Source organism: Cyprinus carpio, chromosome B13, assembly GCF_018340385.1.
Source record: "Cyprinus carpio isolate SPL01 chromosome B13, ASM1834038v1, whole genome shotgun sequence".
In the NCBI taxonomy this organism is placed as follows: Eukaryota; Metazoa; Chordata; class Actinopteri; order Cypriniformes; family Cyprinidae; genus Cyprinus; species Cyprinus carpio.
The window spans coordinates 24,003,629-24,031,396 of NC_056609.1; the positions used below are offsets into that span (position 1 = coordinate 24,003,629).

General features: G+C 36.4%; 1 protein-coding gene across 4 annotated transcripts in view; it reads left to right on the forward strand.

Moving 5' to 3' along the window:
- adgrb3 (adhesion G protein-coupled receptor B3) overlaps positions 1 to 27,768 on the forward strand; it is a 165,096-nt gene that overhangs the window by 118,427 nt on the left and 18,901 nt on the right. For all 4 annotated transcript variants that reach the window (XM_042737387.1, XM_042737386.1, XM_042737388.1 and 1 more), the window contains 4 exons: positions 7,929 to 8,055; positions 9,829 to 9,932; positions 10,026 to 10,128; positions 26,637 to 26,787. In XM_042737387.1, the coding sequence (XP_042593321.1) occupies positions 7,929 to 8,055; positions 9,829 to 9,932; positions 10,026 to 10,128; positions 26,637 to 26,787 (485 nt within the window). The remainder of the gene's footprint in view (positions 1 to 7,928; positions 8,056 to 9,828; positions 9,933 to 10,025; positions 10,129 to 26,636; positions 26,788 to 27,768) is intronic.

Here is a 27,768-nt window from a genome sequence, read left to right on the forward strand (position 1 = left end):
TTGTGGTGCTTGTTGAAATATCCAGCCATTGTATCCATGGAAACGTGTTTCCTCTGCCATCGAGGTGAAACAGTGGTTGACATTAGCAGTAATAGAATTTTGATTGTGTTATTCATTGATTGTGAATACATTTGATAGAAAAATATTTTGAACACTTGTGGTGCTGTCAGGCTCCTCTTATTCTTTCACTCTAAAGTCAACATGAAATCAGAACTGACCTGGTTTAGTTTATTAATGGCTTTCATTGGTCAGAAAAAAAGTGTTTGTAATGTTAAATCAGATTGATATAACTTGTTTCTAATGCTAAGCAATAAAACTAAAACTGTTGATATTTCTCAATATTTTTCAGTCTTGTTCAATGTAATAATATAGCTTAACATTTAACATTTATTGATTCTTTTCATAGAATGTACCGTTCCACCTAGAATTGTGGCTATTATGAAATTGTTTGATTATGGGAAAACTGATCTTGTATTACTGAGAAATACACTATGTTACACTGAAAGCATAAGTATCCAGGTGTTATTCTGAGGAAACTGTCTCTCAGAAAAGATCAAGGACCAGTTTACCTTAACACAACCATTAGCTTCTACAGGAAACGGAACTGCAGTGTGAGATTGTCACTTCCACCAGTGCCCTTTAAGGGACTGTTTGAGAATAATTACTCCAGTGTCACTAAAGAATGAGTAAAAGATGAAACGGAAAAATCCCCAACCACCACAAGGCATTACAGCCGGCCAAAACGGAAGAATGCCCAACATCATCTTTATAGCTGGATGTGATTTTAAATGTTATGTTGCTTTATGATTTTTTGTACCTTCTTTTTGAAGAAATGCTGTATATACACTACCATTCAGAAGTTTCGTTTTTTATTATTTAGTAAGGATACATTAAGTTAAGATCAAAAGGTACAGTGAATGTTGCAAATGGTTTAGTAGTAATAAGAAATGTTTCAGCAAATCAGCATATTAGAATGATTCCTGAAAGATTATGTGACACTGAAGAGTAATGAGTAATTTTACTCTAATTTTGTTCAAATAAATGCTGCCTTAGTGAGTATAAGAGTCTTGTTTCAAAAATATATGAAAAACAATCTTACTGACCTCTTGGATGGTAGTGTACCTGTTGAACCAAAGAAACAAGTTTGATACATGACACAGGAAGTAAAAACAGTGGTGGCCCAATATTTAATGGAGATTTTGCCATTCTGAAGTGGTTTTCTTATTTAAAGTGACATAGAGTACATTTTCTGCATGGAAGATCCCCTTAGGCATAGTTGTGATGGCTCATGGATCGATTCTTACTAGCATTAAACCGAAAATCTTTGGGCTCGGGTCTTTAACCGCTAAATTACTATTACCATTAAATTACTATGAAAGAATCTCTTTGTGTAGAACAAATGTTGTGTGATGGATTTTGTGGTGGATCTAATATTCTCTATTGTCACTCGTGATTGTGACTATAGCTCATAGACCCCCTTTAGAGACATTTCGTCTTGTCTTTGCTTTTCATCTGGTCCATTTGGATTTGGCAGCCTTTTCTCCTTTGTTCCCTTAGCGTGCAATTAATAAAGCATGTATTTCTTTTGGCCAGGCTGTGCAGAGACAGGTTCTGTTGAAGGGATGTTTTCTAGAAATGGGAGTCAGGTTTGGCCACACAGAGATGTCTGTAGTGCTAACAAGATTTATTTAAATTAGTACTGGTGGTACCATGTCATGTGCTGTTATTTTTCCTTTGTCATTTTCATGTAGTATTATTACATATTTTATTTCCATAAAAGATTATTTCTTAGTGTTCAGTGGCTGTCAAGTTTAGAAAAGCATTAAAGAAATACCATAAAAGTAATCATAAAAGAGTAGTTTAAAGTATAGTTCACCCCAAAAATGAAAATTTGTCATCATTTACATTTATACCTAAATCTGAACCTCATTTACATGCCCTCATTTTGTTCTCTGTACAATGGAATACTTATTGCCTACTACATTTTATTTTATTTTATTTTATTTTATTTTATTTTATTTTATTTTATTTTATTTTATTTTATTTTATTTTATTTTATTTTATAAACTTGCCTTGTCTTGTCTTGTCTTTATTTTATTGTATTATTTAAATAGTTTTTTGCCCATGCAATTAAAGTAAAAAAAAAATAATAATAATAATGCAGGTTTGGAACAACATAAGAATAAGAAATGATAGAATTTTGAGTTTCTGGTGAACTATCCCTTTAACATGTTTACCGTGTTGATTTGGGTTGGTTTGTTATGATGTTTCTCAGTAATTATATGATATCTATATAATCCCAGTCATTTAATTATTTACTTATTTAGTCCTGTCTGGCCCATGCTGTATATTGAAAGTGGCTTCTATTTAATCTTAATCATCTTCAAATATGAAAATTACATGGTGCTTCTGAGGCAGTATGAGCCAGACATCTGTGCAGTGACCGATAAGAACACAGAGAAATCGTATTTATCAAATTCAATTTTCATTGAATGAAGGGCCACCCGAGTCTGCCCCCTTGAGTGTAATTTGAGCCACTGGAATGGATTTTAGCCCTGTGGTATTATTATATGCGGCTTATAAAGAGGGAGGGGTCTCTGCCCCGAAACGCTCAGGAATATAAACAGGCTTCATATTTGCTATTAAAAGAGAGCCGCTCTTATTAGGCTCAAATAATGTGGATTTCATGCCTGTTCATGATAAATTTAAATAAATTTGCTGTTGAGTTAAGTCTCTAATCTGTTTGCATGATTATTTATGTGGACGCATGTTCGTTAATAAATTAGTTTGTTAGCGTGTTTACTCTTTGCACAAAATCAAAATTGGCCTGTGCAAGCAAACAATTACAGAACACAAATGCACAACTCTATCAGCCCTCTCTAGCATGATTGTGCATATTTTGAGGTGCAATTTTAATTAGCCCCAAGAGATTTTCTCAAACAACGAGGGAAAACAGCTGCTGATTTCGATGACATTCATATCATAACTCTGTGCGTCTCTACTCGGAAGTCATTATGTATATGCTAGCGTATACAAGCTCAGTGTGAATGAGAAATCTCATGTTTTTAACCTCTGACATCTCGGGTTCAGGCAGAGTGGAACATTTAAAGGACTAATTCACATAAAAAATATAATACTCTCATTATTTACTCACACTCATGTTGCTCTAAACCTTGTATGACTTGTGATAGTCTCATTTCCATGCATTTAAAATGTCTAGGAACCTGTGATGCTTCCACACAAGCACAAGAGAGCATTACAAAAAGTCCTGAAGTCATTCAATAGCTTTATTTTGGAAACATTTATTTTAAAAAAAATTGCTGAAAATTTATTCACCGTCAGGCCATCCAAATAGTAGATGAGTTTGTTTAATCATGGGAGCAGATTTGGATTAATTTAGCATTACGTCACATGTTCGCCAAGGGATCCTCTTGCAGTGAATGGGTGCCGTCAGTTCTAACAGCTGATAAAAACATCACAATAATCGGTATAGAGTATGTGGATTTGTTTCTTGAAAACACATAGATTTTCACTTTATAAGATGTTAATTGATGGACTGGAGTCATGTGAATTATTATTATGTTTTTAGCAGCTGTTTAGACTCTCATTCTGACGGCACCCATTCACTGCATAGGATCCACTGAGCAAGTGATGTAATGCTATTTTTTTTCCAAATCTGCTCCTATGAAGAAACAAACTCATCTACATCTTGAATGGCCTAAGCATGAGTAAATTGTCAACAAATTTTAATTTTTGGTGAATTATTCCTATATAAACATATTACATTTCTAGTTTCTAGATCTCCGAGGCATGTTTATGAGAGAAGCTTGGATTCAAAAATAAATTGAATCTTTTTAAAGGATTATTTCATTTCAGTCCCATTTACAGTATTGGTCTGAATTATTTGGTCATGAATCAGACTGATCTAATTCTTGATTTTGACTCAGTGAATCAATAATCCAGTTGCTGTGGTTAACAGCTCACTGGAGAGGAAGATTATCAGTGTATAACGACTTAAATTTTGTTTTGTTCTTCAGAAAAAGGAATAATATGACTTCTGAAAACTTTAAATATAGCACCACTTTTAAGAACCATTTTTGCTTCTGCATCCTTTTGACACTTGAAAGCTTTAGTTTCCTTTTCATTGTAATGGAAAACAGGGCTTGCGTAGTCTATTGTATTTATTTTTTGTGTTTCAAGAAAGCAAGAAAGGTTTGGAAAAACGTGGTTGGAGGACAAACTGAGGTTAAACTTTGTCTAGACTGGATTTCTTATTCATGTAGACTTGAATGCATGTTGTTGATTGCCATTAACACTGTATTTATGAGGAAAAACAATGAAGCTTGTTCATTTTGCAAGAAAGTAGTAGGTGCACAGAGGCACTGTTTTACAAAAACAATTATGGTAATGAGTAACAGGGGGAAAAAAATGGAGGAAAATGTGTTGTGAATACCTGAAGTCACCATTACAATCCTGTTTGCTTGTAAGCTTTGTTCACTTAAATGGCTTACATTATCCTAAACATGGCTTTAGGATAGCATTTGTATATAATCAGATTCAAAGTGTTTCTTCCCCATCCCAGCACAACTGATGAGTGGTTTCTCCGAAGCTATCAGGAAGGTGTGGTACATGCCCCAGCACTGTGAAAATGATACGTTACCTTGATTTAAAAGCAGAATCTTTCTCTCTAAGGCCAAATGTTGCTTAAGTCTGCATCGGTCATGCAGATTCTCGCTTGAATACTTACAACTCTATCAATTTTTGCATGTATGAAAAAGCACAAGAGGGCCACACTTGGCATGAATCTCCATTTTTTTAATTTTATTTTTTCTCATAAAATATTCTGAAGGGATAGAGGTGATGGTTGGAACAGCAAAAGTCTTGTATTGGTTTGCCATTAGCTCTTTTACTAAGAGTAGCCTTACAATATGTGCCTTTTTTCATATTCAAATCTACTTTTCTTATACATTCATTCATTAATTTATTCCATAGGTAGCAGAATTCTTGGCCTTGACTTTCCAGCAAAAACATACAAAATATAGAATCACAGAATCTGTATAAATTTTGATGACCTTATGTGGCATTAACAGTGTGTATTGGCTTATGGGTAGCTGACTTGCAAGTGGCAAGTACTCAATATAACACAAATTTAAATCAGTATATATTTTTTCTATAATTAGTATGACCATTTATGATCTTACAGTACATTGATTGAGAGAGTACATGGAATATTTGTTCTTTAAAAAAAAAAAATTGTCACATAACAGTGCCTTTACATTTAAAATTAAGTAGTGATGTTTGAAAATGTTAAAAATGGTTCTATTTTTATGTATCCTAAAATTTAATTTAAAAAGTTTTATACATTTATGGATAATTTGTTTCATGCTTTAATGGAATAATTACTGTACCTTCAAAAGAAGTGCATTTCATTCTCTCTCTCTCTCTCTCTCTCTCTCTCTCTGTTCTTGATGAAAATTGACATCAGGAGGAATTATTTAAAAGCAGCAACATGTTTAGTGCTATGCAACAGATATTGCATGATTTCAATGTACAGTATATGCTATGAGGCTGTTTGTTGGTAAATTTGTCTTATGCATTTTTATAAAATATAATTTTCTTGATGTTGCAATCAAGGACTAAAGATGTGTGGTTGATGAGCATTTTGTGCTATATTTTGTCAGGTGTACAGTACTACTACCTTTCTCATATGACACTGAATTAGGTGTATGCTGAGTTGCATTATGAAAGTGCCTTTAAAGTATTATTGTTAGGCTTATGTATAAAATGAACAGTCCAAAAATAACTGCAAAGCTGACATGAATAGAGCACTGATTGCAATGTTCCAGCACACAGCTTCCTATATTAAGTGCATTACTTCCAGTATCCTGGCATCCAAACAGTGCAGTTGATATAAAGGATATATTGAATAATCTTAAGAGTAAGACAAATCCTCAAATGTCAGAATTGTACTCAAATCTGATTACAGTGTCATTCTGCTAGCCTAAATGTAGTGATTCAGTACCATGGACAGAGCCACGTCTCTGCTATTAAAAGTCATTAGTCTCTACTCGTACAATTGCCTAGAAACCAAGCCTATCTTGAGCCTAGCGTAATTCATACACCCACAGACTGTGTGTCTTTCAAATTCCTCCCATACCGGAAGAGCCAAGTGAGTAACAAGAGAACAGATGCAACTAAACGGAAAATAAATTGCCTTCTCTCTGGTAGAAAATATATCAAACTTCCATAAATAAGCCATGCAAACTCGAATTACCAAAGTAACGTTTTGTTTTGATAGTTATGATAAGGTAATGTTGCTTCTTTAATGTCATAGAGTCAATGATCAGATGAATTGACTGCATATTGAGTGCATCAAATCAAATTGGTTTGCTGACACGGTAACCCACAACAATCTATTCCACGACGTCCTAATAAATGCCTGGAGTCAGTCGCTATTGGCTTGCTGTCGATGCAGTTAGACCGGACAGGGCCGCACTCCGTCTTCCATGAGTGAATCAATCCAGCCTGATTTATGTTGTACACATATCTAGAGCTAGATATGATCCAAAACCAAGAGTCTTTTGTTATGCATGAAATGCTTTTGGATCATTACAGTTCATTAGTTAATGTACATTCAGGTGCTTAGAAATGTCATGAAATTTTCATGTGAATCATGCATTTTCATATATGAAATATTCATATATTTCATATTCATATATGAAAGATATACTATTATATAATGCATGCCACTCTCCTTAAATGAAAGTTATTATGCATGTTATCCATGCATATAAAAAAGTGTGAGTTTTAAAGCTTAATTAAACTTTGAAAAGAGAGCAATTGCTGCGGTTTAATTATGGAGCTCCTCATAGCCTTCCTCAGGGAAAAGTTACTAAGGATGTCATGTCATACAGCCTCCGGAAAAGGGCTGTGTTTGCTATGCATCTATTGGAGGAACTATAATTCAATGTTGCGTGTATACTACAGTGATTGTATTCAACTGGTTAATCATAATACTTCATAGCTGTTGACTAACTGATTTTGTTATACCAGAGATTCAATATGAATATTTTACACAAGATAACCAAGGTTATCAAACATTAATCAGTTACGCTGAGTAAATACAAACCTGGATGATGTTTATCAGCTTATTTAATTATTTTAGCCTTAAATAATTTATTATCCAGCTAAGTTAAGTAAGATATATCAGCCTGATCTTTAGATGTTACCACTGCAATATCAGCCGAGATGTGTAAGCATTAATAAATAGGTGAGATGTCTATTCTATCATTTTGCTAGCCAGAGAAGGAGAAATTGGCTGCTACCATCCAGCCCGCTTTCACGGGGTGGTTAACGTTTAAACTCCGTTTTCCCCTGTTGTTTATGTCACGGGAAAAGCATATTGTGAAATCAAATGCTATAAAATCGGATTAACTTAAGATATTCGTGAATAAATGCCGAAATCAGGATGAACGAACAAGAAACGGGGACTATTCGTGAGGCATCTCCCCCCACCGCTGTAGCGCGAGGCATGAGGCAAGAGAGTATCAATCTGATGCCGTCCGCCGTTTCTAGGCTGAGGAAAGGAAAGCCTCCTAAAAGGCGCTAATTAGAAAAGTGAGTGGAAATACATATTGACAGAGAACGATAAGAGAAAGCTGAAGCAAAACGAGAGGAGAAGCGTCAAAGGAATCGCAGGTTCGGGTTTATTTTGTTGTGTGGTGTGTGTATCTGTGAGCAGCGAGTCGTTCAGCACCAGAGCCTCAGCGCTTCAGTCGCACTCAGTACGATCTGCACTAAAATGCGTTGCGTTTACTTTCTGTCGCTTCAGTAAGAAGTGAAGTGGATGAGAAGAGAGCGCAGTGATGAGGATTTAGAGTGACGGATTCACTGTGTTAACGCGATTTAATCTTGTCTGTGTTGTGTAGGAACGATTCTTGGGGCAGCTGGAGCTCTAAAGGATGCAGAACTGTGCTCACCGATGCATCCCACACCAAATGCTTGTGTGATCGGATATCTACCTTCGCCATTTTGGCTCAACAACCCAGAGAAATAGTAAGTATTGGAATTGTCTTCTGCGGGGGATCTCGAGAGATGCTGTATTGATTAAAATGTGGGCTGTAATCAGATGGATGTTTAATAATTTACTTTAATTATGTAATGTTTGATTATGATAGAAATCTACCTGTGCAAAGCTTGTGTGTGTGTGTGCGTGTGTGTGTGTGTGTGTGTGAGAGAGAGCGAGCTCAGAATCTCCTGTTTAAGTAATTGCCATTAAATATTTATTAAAATAAAAAGTAATACTGACCATCATAATCTCCATTTTACCTTTCCTAAATGTTGCTCAAAGCATTTGTTCAGGCTCGCATTTGTATATGTTCACATTTGAGATGCAGGAGCATCAGCACTGGCCTCTTCAGTTTCAGTATTCAATTTGCTCAATTTGCTATATTACATTAATAAAATACTTCTTAGCAGTGAGATATTATGCAGATATACCAGGATTGTGCATAAAAATTATGGCATTCATATTATGTAATAATGGCTTCCTCCTCTATTACGGTTCACTGTCTTAGATTAATGTGTAATATTAATCTTTCTTTTGCCTTTGCTATAAATTGCTCAAAGCATTTATATATGGTTTACCATCAGCCGTCATCTATGGTCTCTTTTCTAGTGGGTTCAGTAGACAGCAAATCATGGCTGTTTTATTCTACAGAGTACGAGGCAGCCATTTTTTCCCTGCCCATGTGACCAGTCAGTGAATAAATGGCTCCCGTGTTAAAATGATGGTGTTGTCTGCGTCTTAGTGAGGCAGCGGGGCAAAGTTTGATAACTCCAATCATTGCAATGCACAGCTGATATGTCACAATGACTTGTGACTCCTGGGAACTGGATTGAGGGGGGGGGTTGTCAGATGGAATTCTGGGGGGAAAGGCATAAATAAATGGACTGAATGTGCATTGTGAGGGCTTAGTTAAGGCCTGTGCAACTAATACAAGCAACAATTTAAAATGATAGGTAGCCATATGTATTCTGATGAAATACGAATTCTAAATTGTGTTCAAAATGATGGTAAGCATTCATTGATTCCCCCACAGTCATTTGAACAACAGAACAAGAGACATTATAAGCACTGGAACAGTCCAGTCATATAAAAAAGTATATGGAAAATTGTAACACAACGCAAAAATTCAACCTTAGTTAGACTCAATTACATTTTTGATAGACAAATGAAAGGCACGCCCTACAGTTAAAAGACCCAATCACCTTTTTCATAGAAGCATTGCCTGTTTGTTCACTCTTGAGTGTGCATTAATAATAACATTATTTTGCATGATGAATTTATGACAGCATTGTTATCATATTTTATTTTTAATTAGAATATAACATTAACATTCCGTTGTGGAGATTTCCATGTTTTCCAATTCAAGAAGCTGTTCTTGCATGTCCGGAAATACCTGCCCGGGGCATTTACAAAGATGATCTCTGAATAGTCTGACTTGCTTTAAAAGAGATTATGTATTTTGGTTAATAATGCTTTGTGGCATTAAGCCCCGACCTGTTGATAATAAGCACTGTGCATTTGAATGGAGATTAAATACATTTTATTCATGTGAAGGGGAGATTGAATGGGGGGAAATGAGTTACAGACCAAAAAAAAAAAAGCTTGTCCTTTAATCTTCTAAATTTGGGCAGTATAAATGGCCTTGCTGCAATAAGCAAGCATCCTGTAATGTGCTTTATTACCAGGTACTGAAATGGGCTTTTATTAGTGGTACAAGGGTTTGAAAATCGCTCACTGAAGCTCTTGTGTGCCATTCACAGGCTATGGAGTACTCAGGGGTTCCATCTGTGACACTAATAGTAGGCTGTGGTCTTTCCTGCCTGGCCTTGATCACACTGACCGTGGTGTATGCTTTTCTATGGAGGTAAGTGCATAGATGTACAAGGGATTTTTTTTTACAAATAATGCACTTTGCACTTTTGGAGGAATGCAACATTAACAAACAATTTGTTTTCAGATACATCAGGTCGGAGAGATCAATCATTCTGATCAATTTCTGCCTTTCAATCATCTGCTCCAACATCCTGATCCTAGTTGGACAGACGCAGACACATAATGCGGTAAATCTTTAAATTTTATCTCCAGTGTGTTTTACTCGAATAATGCCAGATTAGATTGAAATTTCGATACAGGCCACCAAGCATTAATGAATGTTGATTTGTATTTGAACAAAATGTCCACTCTGGATTCTCATATTTATTTCTCGGCTTGCGTGTGGGCTGATTTTGCAAGCTTGTCTTGAATGCCAGACAGCTTCTCTGCACTAATATTATGCCAATCCAGACGTTTCAGGGTTTATAAAGCAAATGGTGGAGATCTCTCTGTCTGCTGTTAGTATATCATACCACCCCACCAGATTGTTTTAATTCCTTTATTTTGAGGCATTGTGACTCACTTAAATTTAAGCTAGCTGCCCTAAATTTCTCGGAAGTGACCTACCTACCTATCCAGATGTTCAAGTCTTTGTGTAACAAGCTACATATTCCGTATATGCTATGTTGTTGTGTTTGTATGAACAAATTGCATTCTTTTCTTGTGGTAAGCAATTTATGTACTGTAAATATTTTGAAATGCTTATATTTTCTTACTCGCATGCTGATTAGACACTGGTCCCCTACATTTGTGCAAAGAAACAGTTTGAGTTCATTTTGCAACTTCTGGCAAATGAATAGCTTGTTGTAGATCAATTTAAAATGAACCTAAATGAGCTTATTTTTAAAGGCATGAATGTAGAAGATTTTTATTTGATCTAATGAAGCGCAAATTATTATGTGATTGCATTTGGATTGTATTCATTACTGTTAATTTGAAATATGTCAGACAAAATAGTTTCTTCCGTGCATTCTCACTATTGTTTATAAGTATACTAGATTATATATGAGTCTTAAATTAGTACTCCACAAGCCACAGAAGTTATTTTAAGCGAATGAGTACATTGCTCTGTGTCTAATGCCAAGGAGAAATGATGATGGTGCCTCTATGTTCTGAGCCACTAAATACATTAGTCAGAATCCAGCTGGCCGCATTCTGAATTATACAATGAAAATGCAAAATGGACAGACACAGGTCCGAGACGCAAAATATTGTGTATATATATAAACCACAAATAGAATAGACTTGACTGTGAACTTTTTTTTTTTTTTTTTTTTTTTTGCATGTATTTCCTCAAACAAGAGACAAAACACCAAAAATGCACTTTTGAATTATTGACATTGTTACATGTGGCAGTTCCAATGTTTTAACATCAAAATCCCAACTATCCCAGCTTCCCTTAAGACTAAACAGTCTTGCATCATCAAACAGGTTTTTTGGTTGAGCGAAGATGCTGTTCAGTTAGGGAAGCAGAGATTGTCTGTTTGATACATTGCATTATTTAAATAAAATGTATCCTGTATATGATGAGGATCAGTAGATATGCATCACAGTAAACTTGAAGCAAAAGTCCTTTAGTATTCACAGTCCAAATGGTTCAATTATATAACAGTCTCTCTGCAATATCCGGAGCCCACGTGAATCTGAACATTTGGTGCCATTGTGAATGGAACATCTAAAGTTCAGGATCCAGGTAGGGTGAAAGCATTTTAAAGCTTTTTACATGTCTGCAATTAGTAAAAAAAAAAAAAAGGAATAAATGGGCTCCTAGCTAAAACACTGAAAATGATTTTTCCAGCTCACAGTGAGGAGATGGTGTATATAAGTCATTCAAGATGTAATTATAAGATGCAGATCCTGATCATTGGATCCTACAGTCAAATTTTCTCACATTCACCATTTCAAATTCGACATCAGAGATGATTGGATATGGGAAATTGCAGAACAAAGATTAATTATTCACTCTCACGCTTACAAACGACGCTCATTTGCCCTCGTTTGAGTAAACAAGATAAAAGAGGTTGATTTCTCACTGCTTACAAGCTTGTCAGGACTAGCACAGCTGGTGGTTTTTGGTTATCATCAGAGGAGGGTTTACACAGAGTGGAACGTTATTCCTACGCTGCCCACACAGATAGGGCTTCTGAGTGAGTCAACGCGGTTGCGGGAATAACGCATTACTCAGTCACACAGTCAGACGTTTCGTAACAGACAGCACAAGGCATGAGCTTTTTCCTATTCTAATTCTAACGAGTGCTCTGGGATGGAAGGAAGTGAATTCCCAAGGTTAAAACAAATTAATTTCCTGTTACAGTAAATGGATCAAAAGATGACATTGACTGTAGCTATGTTCCAAAACCTGGTGGGATGATTGACTGGCGTTCCTCTGACTGCACCTTGAGGGTGTATGGGTTATAAAAGAATGCATTTAGGACAAACATAAAGGCTTTAATTTAGCTGTTTATTGGCTCTATAAAACATTTTAAAAGGCCAATTTTTTTCTCTTTTTTATAGCAATGTTTCTTGAAATGAAATATTTATTATTTAATTAAAAATATTATTAAATAATGAACAGAAATAAGCATTGATATTTAAAAAGAAAAGAAAAAGAGAATATATATATATATATATATATATATATATATATATATATATATATATATATATATATATATATATATATATATATATATATATATATATATATATATAAACAGATCAAATAGCTTTGATGTGCATAGGACATGGACACCTGCACAGTCTCATACACTGTCATAGTTTCCAATATCTTCATATTTATTTAAACAGCATTGCTTCTTCAGGTATAGATTGGTTGTAAGACAAAACATTCCTGTTCAAAAAAAAAAAAAAATATATATATATATATAAGGATTTTTAAGGAAGACTTGGCAGCATGCAGTAAAGTGTTCTTTCCATTTTTAATATTTTAGAGACTCAATAATTCTAAAACAATCTTTGAAACAATGAAAACAGAGGTTTAGTTTAAAAGCACTTTTATGAATGTAAAACTGTACAACGAAAAAGTACTCAATAATTAATTTAAGTAATGTACAGTACATTACTAATATTAATTCTTGAATTTTTTGCTTTGCACAGTGTAAAATTCACGATTTTGTATTAATGCTTTTTAGTTTCTTTCCACCACGTTGGATGAATATCTTCACTAAGCGCATTGCGGTGCCTTGTTCGTGAACACTATATGTGATACTGTCTTTAGAATGTAGCCAAAATTTGATATTTTAGAAGGCAGAATAGTTTTGCTGCCTACAGTTTGGAACAGCTTTTGAGTTTGGGGACATGCCTACAATGCCTTAAGGTTTTGGAACAGAACTTTGGTGGGTTGCTTGCCATTAAACATGCCTTTTACATTGTTTATATATATATATATATATGTATATGTATATATATGTATATGTATATGTATATGTATGTGTATAGTGTGTAATATATATATATATGTGTATGTATATATATATATATATATATATATATATATATATATATATATATATATATATATATATATATATATATATGCATCTGCTTTGGCTTGTTGTGGTACAGTGTATCGTTATTGGCGTCATTATTCTAAGAACGTACAGCACAAGTCTTGATGACAACAGTGCGGCAGGTCTGGTCTGGCATTAATGGACCATAATTACATCTGGACCTCCACTCTATCCACATCTAAGGCATCAGAACAGCATTTTAAACGGTCAGTGTGTCTGTGTTACCATGACAATAAAATGTCATTCTCTAGTGTATCACTGTCTTGCAGCCATTTGCTACGCTCTAAAGCAGCAATTTAGACTAATTCCTGCTTCATCACGCTGGTGGGGAAGATGTATACGTGTTTTCAGAGGTGCAGGTTTTCATCTCCAGATGGAGGTCGCACATATGACGTGATGGTCATGTGAGGAAGAGCACTCAGCCTGCGGCTTCTCCGAACGCTGAGCTGAACTGAAGGCCTGTCAGTGCTGATCATACACACTGCCATCTTCTTCTTTAATTCCACACCACGTCATTTTACATTTAGCATGAGGGAGGGTTCAGCATTTCTCCCAGATGACTGCAAATATGCATTTCTATTTGTGAATTGGAAATGAAACGACGCTGACCCATCTACAACCTTCATTATAAGCAAAATCTGTATTATAGAATGATTCTTTTTTTTTTTTTTGTGGAACAAAGGGTTGACATCCTCATTGCATCAAAGATGTAAAGCGTTTCTGTTATCCTCCCACGAAATGATTAAGGCGCTGACAACAGTTTAGTCCCCTGTCAGTAATTTAAAATGTGCTTTTCTTTTTTCTGGTGTGTGGACTACTGGCAGCTATGAAAGTAGACATGCTTATACCTCGTTCTATTGGATCGTGGGTTGTTACTGAATCATACAGGTTGTTGGACTGAAATACAAGGACATGCAACAAATAGCAAAGAATAGGAACCTTTGATAGATGTTCAATACAAACCTGCTCTTAATAAAGGAGCTTTTTCAGCTTAAATGTAGCACAGATATAGACATTTAGTCAATATGTTTTTTTTTTTTTTTTTTTTTTTTTTTTTTTGTGTGTGTGTGCAATAGACCATTTATGAGACCCATGAGAAATTAAGATGTGTATTCTGCTAGTGTGTGTCGAGAAGAGAGCTTAAGACATACAGTCTGTGCTGTAGTGTTCTTAAGAGAACTAGCCGGACAGGGCTCTAGGATTATTAAATGGTGCTCCCAGACTTCCTCTTATCTCTTGCTGCAAGAAAAGGTCCCATTTAATCCAGTGGTGCGTTGTGAAGTATCCGAGTGCCAGTATGTAGTAGCTGTCAGTGGAAATGAAATGGCAGATTTAAATGAACCAGATTTCATTCACTTTAACTTTGACTTTCAATTTAAAGTTAGTCAAACTTAAAAAAGAAGTGTTAAAGGAGACTTTTCAGGCATGTCAGCTTTCAATTATTTCAGTGGAGCATTTAATTGGCAGCCACTGTATCTATCTATCTATCTATCTATCTATCTATCTATCTATCTATCTATCTATCTATCTATCTATCTATCTATCTATCTATCTATCTATCTATCTATCTATCTATCTATCTATCCGTCCTTCGACCTATCCTATCCTATCCTATTAATATTTAGAATACATAAAGCATACACAGTCTTAAAAAAAAAAAAAAATTCAAAAACCTAGGCAAGGCTTTGTCAAACCAACATGTCTTCTTGACAGACACTGCTTTTTCTAGTTACAGTTAGATTAATTTATTTGAATTTCAATTCATTTTAATTGTACTTCCAAATTTTCAAAATGCTGTTATGCAATTTAATTAAAATCCAACAATTAAACTGTGATTCAAAAGTTAGCTTTGTATGATGCACAACCCTACTGAGGTCAGCCAATTAGGAAATTTTATAAAGTTATTAGTTTAAAAAAATAGTTATTATATTTTGCTAGAAGATTGCAAAGACATTTTTGAAAAATGTGCACTGATGAATCATGCACCAGGAAAGTGCATTAAAAAGTAAGTAGGGTACATTTATTTCATATTGGCTTTACAGGACAGGAAAGTTCTCTTAAAAAGTGATGGTCAGCTTTCCTAAACATTTTTCGGTATCTTTTTGCACCAGACCTCAAAAACATCATAAAATGATCCTAATCTTCACCTTCAAGACGAGTCTATAATTTAGTGCCTGCATTTATGTGCAACTTCCTTTTGATCAGTTGCTGACTTGTTTATCTTCTCAAGTACTAGATGTGAGGATAGCCCGCAGCACCTTTCCAAACACAAACATCAAGGATTTTGATGGGAGAGAACCGATCCGAGCAATGTTTGAACATGATGAAAAGCATTCTTAATTTTCAAAAGTACTTACCTCGCGAGTTTTTTTTTTCCTGTGGAATTTTCGTTTTGTAAACGATGACACTAGTAATAGTCAATGCAGTTTGCAGTGAAGGAAACTATAGAAGAAAACTGTGTGTGGTTATTTGTGGTATCTGTTCTCAAAATTCTCCTGCTAAGCAGAGATTGGTGCAGCCGTACTTAATGAATTGTTTAGATGCTACTATTGTAATGTCAGTTCTTTTATTTTACCTCACTTGTTGAATAATAGAAAGCAACATTTTCGTATCTTGGCAAAGCAGCAGCATTTGTCATAAATATTAATGTAGGAAAGGCATTTATGTCAAAACAGAAACAACCCTGCTCAAACAGCTGAAGAGTGCTGTTTGTATCAGGGTAGAAGTGAGGAGTATGTAACATTAATTGGCGAGGAGAAAAGCATTTCCAGCAATAATCTTGACAGAGTGTGAATAAATAGTTGTTAAAATCAGATATTGCGCTACAATTCAAGAATGTAATGAAGGCAGGATCACTGAAATATCCAGACTAGGGAAAAAGGACAATTCAAAGCATATTCTTTTCTGTTGCATAATGAGTCTGGCTTAATTAGACTGCATATCAGCATCATGTCAGTTTGACTCTTAGCTATGCTTTATATCAACACTTCCTTTACATTGTGTTGATCTGGGAAAGTGCTGAACAATTAAAAACTATGGTATCAGTCTATATCAACTTAGATTTGAGCCTGTTCTTTACAGAAAGCTGTCATATGGCTTCAGAAAGACTTAAAATATAGTGTGTAGGGTTTTTTTTTCTGTCCTTTGTTTCATTTGGTCACTGTCGATCTGTTGAATAATTTCCTAAAATATCCATAGATTTTTTTATTTTTTTTTAAGGTTGACCATGCTTCATTGGGAGTGCTGTTAGGAAATAAGAGATAAAATAAATTGGAGAAAAATGGCTGATACCTAAAAGTGATATCGAAAAGTTTAGAAGGCATCTTAATGTTTTATTATCTTATTATGTCAGTAGTGCATTAATGGCTTTTGTAATTATATAAATGTTTCATTATTTTATTAAGTTGCTCCCTCATTATGAGAGGTTTATTCCACTTGGTAAAATCTCATTGTCAGAGGACAATGCAGTTACCTCATATTCCCAGTACATATTTACTTTTAAATGACTTAGATTATGCTATATTATTATAATTATTATTATTATTCATGGAATCATTTAATCACATCTTCAAAGAGAATATTAAAGCTCCCTCGAAGAATCATCTGAAACGAAAGGATTCTGTGTTGATAAGAAGCTGCGACGGATGACACACGGATCAAATAATTTCGCTTAAAGTCAAGGATTTGAATGCTTCTGACACATCAGCCACTTTGATGATCTGTAGAGATAGCTTTCAATAAAAAACATGCTCTAATTTGTTTTATCTATAACTTCGCCTTGGGGTAAAATGAGTCAGTCTTTTTCATGTTTGAACAGCTGAATGATAAATATTTAATGACAGCTTAATGGGCAAACTGACCTACTGCACTGGCAAACTTATGACACTGGCATCTGTAGATATTATCTAGGGTGGTAGGCTATATTTTCGCCCCAAGCCTTTTAGTTTAGAAGCTTTGCGAGGAACAAAGTATTCTATAGATATCCTCTGACAGCTTGGTCCCTGCACACCGTGTGAGTGATATGATAGAACGTAACTCATTGACGTAAGTATTCTATAGATATCCTCTGACAGCTTGGTCCCTGCACACCGTGTGAGTGATCAAATTTGTAAAGGGAAATGAAATCTTTAGGCACCTCACGATTCGACTGTTAGGGAAAAAAACAAATCCTTTGTTTTTTTTATTTAATTAATTTAATTATATTTCATTTTACTTTATTATTTTATTATATTTTATTAACAGTGGATTTGCATTGGTTCTGTACCTGTACTCTGCAGTTACAATTAAGTTAAATCTAATCTAAAAAACAATTGCATGCACAGACCTCGGGAGGGGCAGGGACTAAGCGATGTTGCTAGGGCATGATCGAGGTTAGGGATTGGATGGGAATAAGTGGTGTTGGTTAGGCATTATTGGTTGTTGGTGGTGCATGTTCGAGGTCGGGTGGGCCATTTAGTGTTGGATTTTGATTAAAACATATTGTAAACCATATATTGTGAACTTCAACAGAGAACACTGTTGGAAAACATCTTGTAAAAAAGCTATTCCACAATCGAAGCTGCAGGATATCTGATCGTTAATGTTTATTTTGCATTTGTGAGTTGCTTTCAATTCATTACATTAATGTTTTAGTTAATTGCATTTTATTGAAGTGTGCAAGCATTGAATTGACATAATGGGCACAGAGTTCTCTAGTGTGTTCAAACATGCAGTCTCATAAATTTAAACCCAGCTCTATACATAAATGGATCTCATTAGGCATTCATTGTTTAGAGTGATTTAATATTTCTCGTGATTTGCAGCATATTATATAGGCTTATTTGTTTTTAACCTATATCAGCCTCAAACTGTGTGTCCGGAAGCTTATTGAAATGAGTTAGCAGTACACCAGAGAGTCAACGTCCATGTATGAAAATGAACTCGCAAACCTTTTAGTTAATGTCTTGCACCCTCCCTGGCCTCATGCTCACGTATGTGAATCCCAGCAGCGCACATCAGCATCAGCCCTTCGACATCGACGTGCACCTCCCTTTACGTCAACTATATTGTACTTTACTGTTCTCCTGAACTTCCTCTGTTGCCATGGATACAGACACAGTGGGCTCAATATCTTCCGGCAATTTGCCTTTGTAAAGGGCAGTGTGTACTCAGGATTTCAGCTGAGGCTGTGTGCCACCCCCTCCACTTCCTCTGCTGCCCAGCTCTTCAGGCAAACCCACACGCATACAGATATAGTACATTTGGTACTTAAAGATACAAGTCAAATTCCCACTCAGGTTAGGTACTTTTGGTGTCATGTGCCTTCAAATACCTTCAGATGTGATCTGAATGCATCTTGTTCCTGTGTGATGTTATCTACATTCAAAAGAAGTCTATTATGCTTAACACGACTGCATTTAGTTGATCAAAAATTCAATATTATTACTGTTTAAAATACCAGTTTTCTGTTCAATATATTTTAAAATGTCATTTATTCCTGTAATGGCAAAGCTGTATCTTCATTATCCAGTACTCCAGCCTTTACACATGTAGTTTTTTTGACTGTACAATCGTATTGGCTGCCGCTTGTGCTTGCCTTCTTACCCGGTGGTAATAAACACAGTCACGCAAGCTACTTGTTAAGAGTGTCAATCGATACTATATTTATAGTAGTTAATTTATGCTCTGTGTGGCATAAGTGTTTATTCATCAGTAATTAGCACTGGCCCATATGGCCGTGAGGTCCTGCGGTGACATGCATGTGCCATGAGCCTCATCACCTCCCTTCTTGTTTGCTAAGCAGCTAGCATTAGGCAGGAAATAGAACGAAACACATTCGACACCTAGAAATGAGAAAAAAAAAAAAAAAACATTGGTATTGCTGCATGTATTTAGCTCTTCATTGACGCTAATGCATCTGAAAATGTGGTGCTAAGATCCAGTTGAAGGAGTCTTAAAGTATCTACCTCTAGTTTAAAGTATCACCAAGCAGTGGAGTAATGCTAAGTGCTCATGTAAGCATGAAAATTTTGTAGAAGAGCTGTAGCTTTGCAGTAAGCACACACTCGCTGAGGTTGCATTTATATAACAAAGTACAGTAAAAGCAGTAATATTCTGAAATAATACAATTTAATATAGCTGCTTTCTTTTTTAATTTATTTTAAAATATAATTTATTGCTGTGATGGAAAAGCTGAATTTTCAGCATCTTCACTGTCACATAATCTTTCAGAAAACATGATATTGATTTCTGATTTTTATCAGTGTTTAATTATCACAGTTTTACTGTTTAAAATTTGAAATAAATTTTTTTTGCAACAAATGTCTTCAAACAAAAGTATTCATTTATTAAAAAAAAAACCTATTAGCTCCAAGCTTTAGAGCGATAGTAATAAATAAAAATGACCACAAAAAGACCCAAAAGTTGTATGCATTGTAAAGATTTATAGTAGTTGTAGAAATTTACTGATTGAGATGATAGAGAGTGGTGTTGGCAATTTACTTTTTTCCTTTTGTAGTGTTATGTAAACCGATGCAACAGTGAAAGTAAAAACTGTCCACAGACATGTAGGCCATGGTGTCCTTCTAATTCTAGAAGTCAAGTAACAGCGAATGCAAAAGGGAACATTGGTCAAGGAGGTCGTCTGGCTTAGACGCACACTGGCTGTGAACTTCAAACTGAGTCTCTCAGACGTTGTGTGCGAAAGCTCATGAAAGCTGCTTTACTTAGGAATTGTGGTTTTATGGCAGCGTGAGAGAGCTCATCAGCATCAGGTGTTCCATTGCATGCTGCCAGCTGATCCATTTTCACAGCATTCGTCCTGGCCGCATCAGGTGGACTGGGAGCAGGTGGAAGCAGGGTCTTCATTACATCCCATCCAGCTTGTCTCTGGCTCATGTTGGCTATGCTCCCAACACTTTTCTATCCCTCGAGCATCCAGGTTCTCCTTCTGTCAGATTCAGTTGTCGGCGGCTAGCTGGTGGGTGGATTTGTCTTCAGGTACACCACCCTTGATGTGCTTTACCAAAGATATGTTCCTGCATCAACATTATTGTTGGTCATTCCTATCAACCAGTCAGATTTTAGGAAATTTCGAGACAAGTTGACAACATTTCTAATCAAGCAATGAGCACCCTTTGACTTTAGGGATGGGAGGGAATTTCAAAATGGTAGAGATTTTCTTAATTATTTCTCTTCTCTAAAATATGGAAATGTGATTGTAAGTCTCATGGAACACTGGTTTGCCAAATGTGGTGGGAACCCCGGTTTTAGGAGAGAGGTGTTTTTGTCACATTCTGATCATCCCGGTCTTAAAGGATTTGCATGAAACACATCAACTGCCAAATTCAGTGAGGAAGATAGTCATTTGGTGAGAAAGATGGTAATGTTTTGTGGTTTTGGTGCTGAAGGCATCTCTATGACTGATCACTGTTGGTGACAAAGTGTTGAGAATGTCCAGAGCACATATGTTCTAATTGCAGTGAGATTTCCTAGATTTGGAATCATAAGCATGGGATGTTGGTTGGGTAGAGTTGTATGGTTTTTGTAGAGGTATCCCGGTTTTAGGATAGATAGATAGATAGATAGATAGTAGAGCCCGACCGATATGGATTTTTGGGGGGGGCCGATGCCGATGCCGATATTAACTCGAAAAGAGCCGATTTATAAGCCGATATTTTGATTTTGAAAATAAACTGGATATTAAGACCCATTTCCTATAAACTACACTTACACAACATTCAATAGCAAAATATATGCCTGTTCTATGTATGTGGGCTGTATAAACCATTTTCCAGAAGGGATTATGTTAAAAAAAAAGCCTTAGATTACAGTCTCAATGACTAAAACAATTGCACATCAAAAGTATATATTTTTAATGATCAAAAGAACACTGCATTAGCGGAAGCAAAGAGTCCCACACTTTGCTGCTACAGCGTTCACCCTTTTTCAGCCATCTGTAGGGCCGAAAGGAGAGACAGAGAAAGAATAAGCATGTGTATTAATAATATCACCATGTATCATTACTCATGTCATCATTAGAATTTTAATAATAATAAACAGGGATCTCCTACATAGGCAAAAATGAGAAATATAGAGAAATATATATATATATATATTTATATAGTTTTTTTTTTTTTTTTATTTGTCAAGCAATACGGTATTACCTTTTACATACTTATATTTAACTATATTATTACAACATTTTCTGTTATGTCTGTAAAGCTGCTTTGAAACGATCTGTAAAAAAGAAGAAAAAAAAGTGCTTGTTCAGCTCACATTTATTTACATGTTCCTCTAGTTTAATCATTTCTGACGCACCTACTGTAGTTACTGTAACTACACTATATTTGCTCTCACAGACACATTCACAACGGACCCGTATATCTTCTCCTCTTCTCTTTGTGCAGTCTGAATCAAAACATCGTCATGCGCTGGCGAACGTAAAAGTTAGCCTACTGTTACCGGAAGATTACGGAATCAATTCGAAGTTGAATGGTTAACGTTAGTGTCATGAACACACCGCTGTCAATTTTGAGAAGAACCACCTTCAAACAAGTTAATAGCAAGCATTTAAGGGGAGTGCTAAAAAGGAAGCAATGTTAGCGTTAGAATAACGTAACAGTTGTTGTTTTTTCGAGGCACGCTGTACATAACTTATAGTCATTGACTACACGCGACCCCCTGCCACAGTTACGCGGAGGCACGCTGTAGAAACACTGCAGATATATTTAGAATAAGTAAAACGCTAACGTTATAGTTGGACCTCTTATTTAACGTTCGCGCTCTTCCACTGATAAACATGGTATTAGCTTTGTGGCTAATCTAATATAGCAATGCATTAGCGGCTGTAAGTGATGTTACAGAATATTTAGAAGTGATAATGATAGGACCGTTAGCTAGAACTACCACACTGTTTTTATATACAGTGTATGAACTAAATCTACAATCATTTCACATGACGAACGACAGACTCACCGTCAAAAGAGTACATCTCTGTGGCTCGGCTGATAGCTTTCTTCTGTAGTGGATTTCTGGCGCTGTTGTCAACTGGGGAGTTGCAGGGCTCCCTCTGGTGGGCAAAACTATGCAACACTCATAACATGAGTGAAGCATGAGACTCTGTTTCTCATGTTTCATCGGCCGTTATAAACGCCGATGCCGATTTAAATGCAATTAGCTCATATCGGCCGATAATATCGGCCGGCCGATATATCGGTCGGGCTCTAATAGATAGATAGATAGATTACCATTGAAAAGTTTTGGGTGTAAAATACAGCAAAACCAGTAATATTGTGAAATTTACAATTTAAAATAACTCTTTTCAATTTAATATGTTTTAAAATGTAATTTATTCCTGTTATGGCAAGTCCGAATTTTCAGAAGCCATTACTCCAGTCTTCAGCGTCACGTGATCCTTCAGGAATCATAATAATATCCTGATTTGCTGGTCAAGAAACATTTCTTATCATTATCAATGTTGAAAACAGTTGTGCTGCTAAATGTTTTTGTGAAAACCGTGTTGCTTTTTTCAGGAAACTTTGATGATTAGATAGTTCAAAACAACAACTCTTATTTGAAACATATTTCATTTGAAAAGTCTTTACTGTCACTATAGACCAGTTTCTGTGTTTGCAAACAGCAATGCTTTCAACGTCACTTTCACTTTTTCACTTTCATTATGTTTTTTGTGGTTGGAGCCAATCTGGTGGCAGAAAATGACAGTTTTATAGTAGCAGTCTATGGAAGCCATGGAATTAAAAAAAGGTAGTTTACAATTTATATTTCCAAAATTCTGACTTTTTTTTTCTCGCAATTCCGAGATTATATCTCACAATTCATATTCCGGTTGGCAGCGCAGATGGCAGCCATGGTTTGTTGGTCCTTGGTACTTGTACTCTTTTTGTTTGTTTGTCCTGTCTTAAGCAATATTTTCCCAATCAGCTTTACTAGGAACGAACTCCTGGACATCAGAGATAGCACACCAAATAACTTTCTGCCGACATTTGAGCATTCAGATGTTTTACTGGACATTTTAGTCGGAGGAGCTGCATTCCTATACAAGCATTCCAGGCGACGCAAGCAAGGGAAGTGCGCTACCGTGCTCGCTAAATTCCGACAGTGCGGATTTAGGACGACAAACCTTGGTTCAGTGCAAAGCTCAAACAGATTCGCCAGACCAAAGAGGACACCTACAAGAGTGGGGACAAAGACTTGTACAAACAGGCCAAATACACAATGAATAGGGAGATAAAAGTGACGCAAAGTTAGACTACTCTGAAAAGCTTAAACAACAGCTTTCAAGTAATGACTCTACATCAGTGTAGAATGGCCTGAAAGCCATCACCAGCTACAAGACCCCATCCCCCAGCACTGAGGCCAATCAACACCTGGCTGAAGACCTGAACAGGTTCTACTGCGGGTTTGAAAAGCAAAAGCTTGGTCTGACACCCCACACCCACTCTGACCATCTCACAGCACAGCCATCAACACCCTCCCCCTCCCACCCCACTATTGTTTCTCAGCCTGTACTCAAGCTCTGTGAAGAGGATGTATGCAAAGTCAGCAGAAGATAAGGAAAGCCAAAGGCCCAGACGGTCTCTTTCCAGCCTGCCTCAAAGCCTGTTTTGTCCAGCTATCACCCATCTTCACATTGATCTTCAACAGATCCCTGGAGCTGTGTGAAGTCCCCTCCCGCTTCAAACGCTCCACCATCATCCCTATACCCAAGAAACCAAACATCACAGGACTTAATGACTACAGACCTGTTGCTTTAACATCTGTGGTCATGACGTCAATCGAGAGACTGGTGCTGGGCTACTTGAAGGACATTACTGGACCCTTGCTGGACCCCCTGCAGTTTGCTTAAAGAGCAAACAGGTCTGTGGATGATGCAGTCAGTATGGGATTGCACTACATCCTCCAACATCTGGACAAACCAGGGACTTATGCAAGGATCTTGTTTGTGGACTTCAGCTCTGCTTTCAACACCATCATCCCGGACACCCTTCAGAATAAACTCACACAGCTCTCTGTACCAACCTCCATCTGTCAGTGGATCACCAGCTTCCTGACAGACAGGCAGCAGCTAGTGAGGCTGGGAAAACTCACATCCAACAGCCGCACCGTCAGCACTGGAGCTCCTCAGGGCTGCATTCTCTCCCCACTGCTCTTCTCCCTCTACACAAATGACTGCACCTCTAAAGATCCCTCTGTCAAGCTCCTGAAGTTTCCGGACGACACCACAGTCATCTGCCTCATCCAGGACTGTGACGAGTCTGCTTATAGACAGAAGGTTAAAGAAATGAAAAAAAAGAGATGATCATGGACTTCAGGAGAAGCCCCCCTGCTCTCCCCCCACTCACCATCATGGACATCACTGTGGCTGCAGTGGAGTCATTCAGGTTCCTGGGCACAACCACATCTCAGAGAGAAGCTGGACATTCACATTGACTCCATTGTGAAAAAGGCCCAGCAGAGGTTGTACTTCCTTCGTCAGTTGAAAAATTCAACCTGCCACAGGCACAGATGGCTATTTAGTCGGTTCTGTGCTCTTCTATAACTGTCTGGTTTGGGTCAGCCAGCAAATCAGATTTAAGACTGCAACAGACTGTTAGGGCAGCAGAAAGGATCATTGGTGTGCACCTGCCCAGTCTGCAGGACTTGTACAACTCCAGAGTGAAGAAACGGGCAGGTAACATCATCAAAGACCCCTCTCACCCCGGACACGACCTGTTTGCACTTCTCCCCTCAGGCAGATGCTACAGATCTCTGCGGACTAGAACATCTAGGCATAAAAACAGTTTTTTCCCCCATCCCATCTCCAGCTTAAACAGCTAACATATGAATCATTACCTGTGTTCTGTAATTAATTTCCATAAATCATTCTACATCTTAAATTATTGCCTTTCTCAAGTTTTATGTAAATACATATGCATATCTCTTTATTTATACAGTTCTATATAGAGTAAAATTGCACAAATCTGTACATAAATCAATCAATCTACTGTTCCAGATTCATGCACTTTATTTATTATTTACTTTTTAATTTAATTTTATTTTTATTCTGTTCTCTTGTCAGATGTGTATGTATGCATGTATGTATGTATGTATGTACCAGGAGCACCTTAAAAAAAAAAAAATAATTGTGCACACCTGGCAAAGAAAGCTAATTCTGATTCTGATTCTGAAAAAATCAGCTCGTCAATCTCTTGTTTGCCCTTGGATCAGAATCATGTGTTTATATCCCACGCTTCTGGCTTTTTTTCCTCAGAATTGACAAACGTGCAGTTAAGTTTGAAAGTCCGAAATAGGAGTGGTCAAGTTTTAGTTTGATGTTTTATTATAACACGCTTCTGGCTTTTTTATAGGTTAAAATAGTGTTTCATGCTAAATATCTCAGAATTGACAAACGTGCAGTTAAGTTTGAAAGTCCGAAATAGCTTTAAAAGTAGCAGGTTTCATCCCTAGTGTGTCTGTTTAGACATCTGAATTTAATTTCAGTATTCTATAAAAAAATTCTGATTCTGATATCCAAAGGCAAAATAATACATTTTTGATCTTATTCCATGGATTCTACATGTTTCCCTCCACTTGTAGTCAGTGTTTTCTGCCACCACAATGTGCATGCAGCTGCAAGTAATGTAACTGTGATCAGCTGAGCTATTGATCAATTTAATGCATTCTTGCTAAATTAAATTTTTATTTTTTTCTAAAAATATCTTGATGACCCCATTATTTTCTTTTTATGTTTAAAACTAAATGAAGTCAAATTTGAAATCCATACCAATACAAGCACATTTGCACAACAGAGTATATACCATCAAAGCACCCAGCCCTAAACAATGGTCTAGACGAGCCTGGAGCAAAACATGTTCTCTGTCTGCGACTTTGTTGTTTTTAGTCACAAGCTTTTCATGACACCTTGTATGAAAATCAAAGGGAGTAGATGCAATGAGGGATCCATTATTTTGTTTCCAGTCTTGGTGGTTTCAGTGAGTTTCACATTTCTTTCTTGTAACTTTAATGAATTTTAATTAGTGAACTGAGTACTTTTCACTCAAACTCTAGCTCAGTCAATGTGAAATTCAATTTGGCAGTCCAAAAACCCTCATTTAGACTTAACTTGAATGAAGCATTTTATCATTTTCTCTTCTTTCTCTCTCTCTCGCTCTCTGTTAAATGGACAGGGCATATGCACGATGACAACTGCTTTTCTGCACTTCTTTTTCCTGGCGTCATTCTGCTGGGTCTTGACAGAAGCTTGGCAGTCCTATATGGCCGTGACGGGGAAAGTTCGGACCAGGCTCATCCGGAAACGCTTCCTCTGTCTGGGATGGGGTAAGTGCTTGGATCTCCACAACAATCTCTACATCTCTCCCTCTTTCTTTCTCCCAGTCTCTATTTCATTCAATCCATCATCATCCCGCAGCTGGTATTTACTTCTCAAATGTGGACGATGTGTGTGGGTAATTTTTGAATATCGTTTTGTATGTTCCATACCTCCCCGGGGTTTCTTATACAGGTCCACTTTACGCACACATCAAATTGATTACAGAAGAGCTAACACTCATCCCTCCAGTTACCTAGCAACAAACAAGGCTCTCTCTTTCCATCATTGCAGTGTTTTGCTGTGTGCGGAGGAAAAAGACAAGACAGAAGAAGATAGACAAAGACAGATATGTGAACCGTTTATTAGTTTGGCTATTCTGATACACACTGATGGTGGATTAATTAAATTTTTGGTATCCATGGAATGTTTCTTGTGAGCATCAGTGCACAGCGGTTGTTTTAAACAAGACTCACATTTTAGATTTATATGGTTATACGCCGATCATAAGTGGTTTGTGTTCAGTATCTCAGAGCTTAATGGTGGTGGAATTCATAAGCGATGTCTGCTATCAAATGAACTTGTTGCTCCTGCTTTTGTATCAGTCCGTAATTCCATTGCTATAACAACGGTTGCTAAGCAGTGAATAGACTAGACAAAAAGAATAAATTAAGGACGCCAGCAGCCACAGTATATCTTCATTAATGTCTACCTCTGGCATGACACAACACAAAAATTATATACAATTATATACAAAATAAAATAAAATAAATACAAATTATATTTAATTTAAATAATATTTTTTTATATATAACTGTTAAGTATATGTTATATAATAATTAAATATATGATTATAATATTATTTATAGTAATATTATTAGAATAAGTAAAATGTAAAAATTCTTTATGTGAACCTGGACCACAAAACCAGTCTTAAAGGCACTATATGTAATTTTTCGTCCCTAGAGGGCGCATATTCAAAACAAACAAAC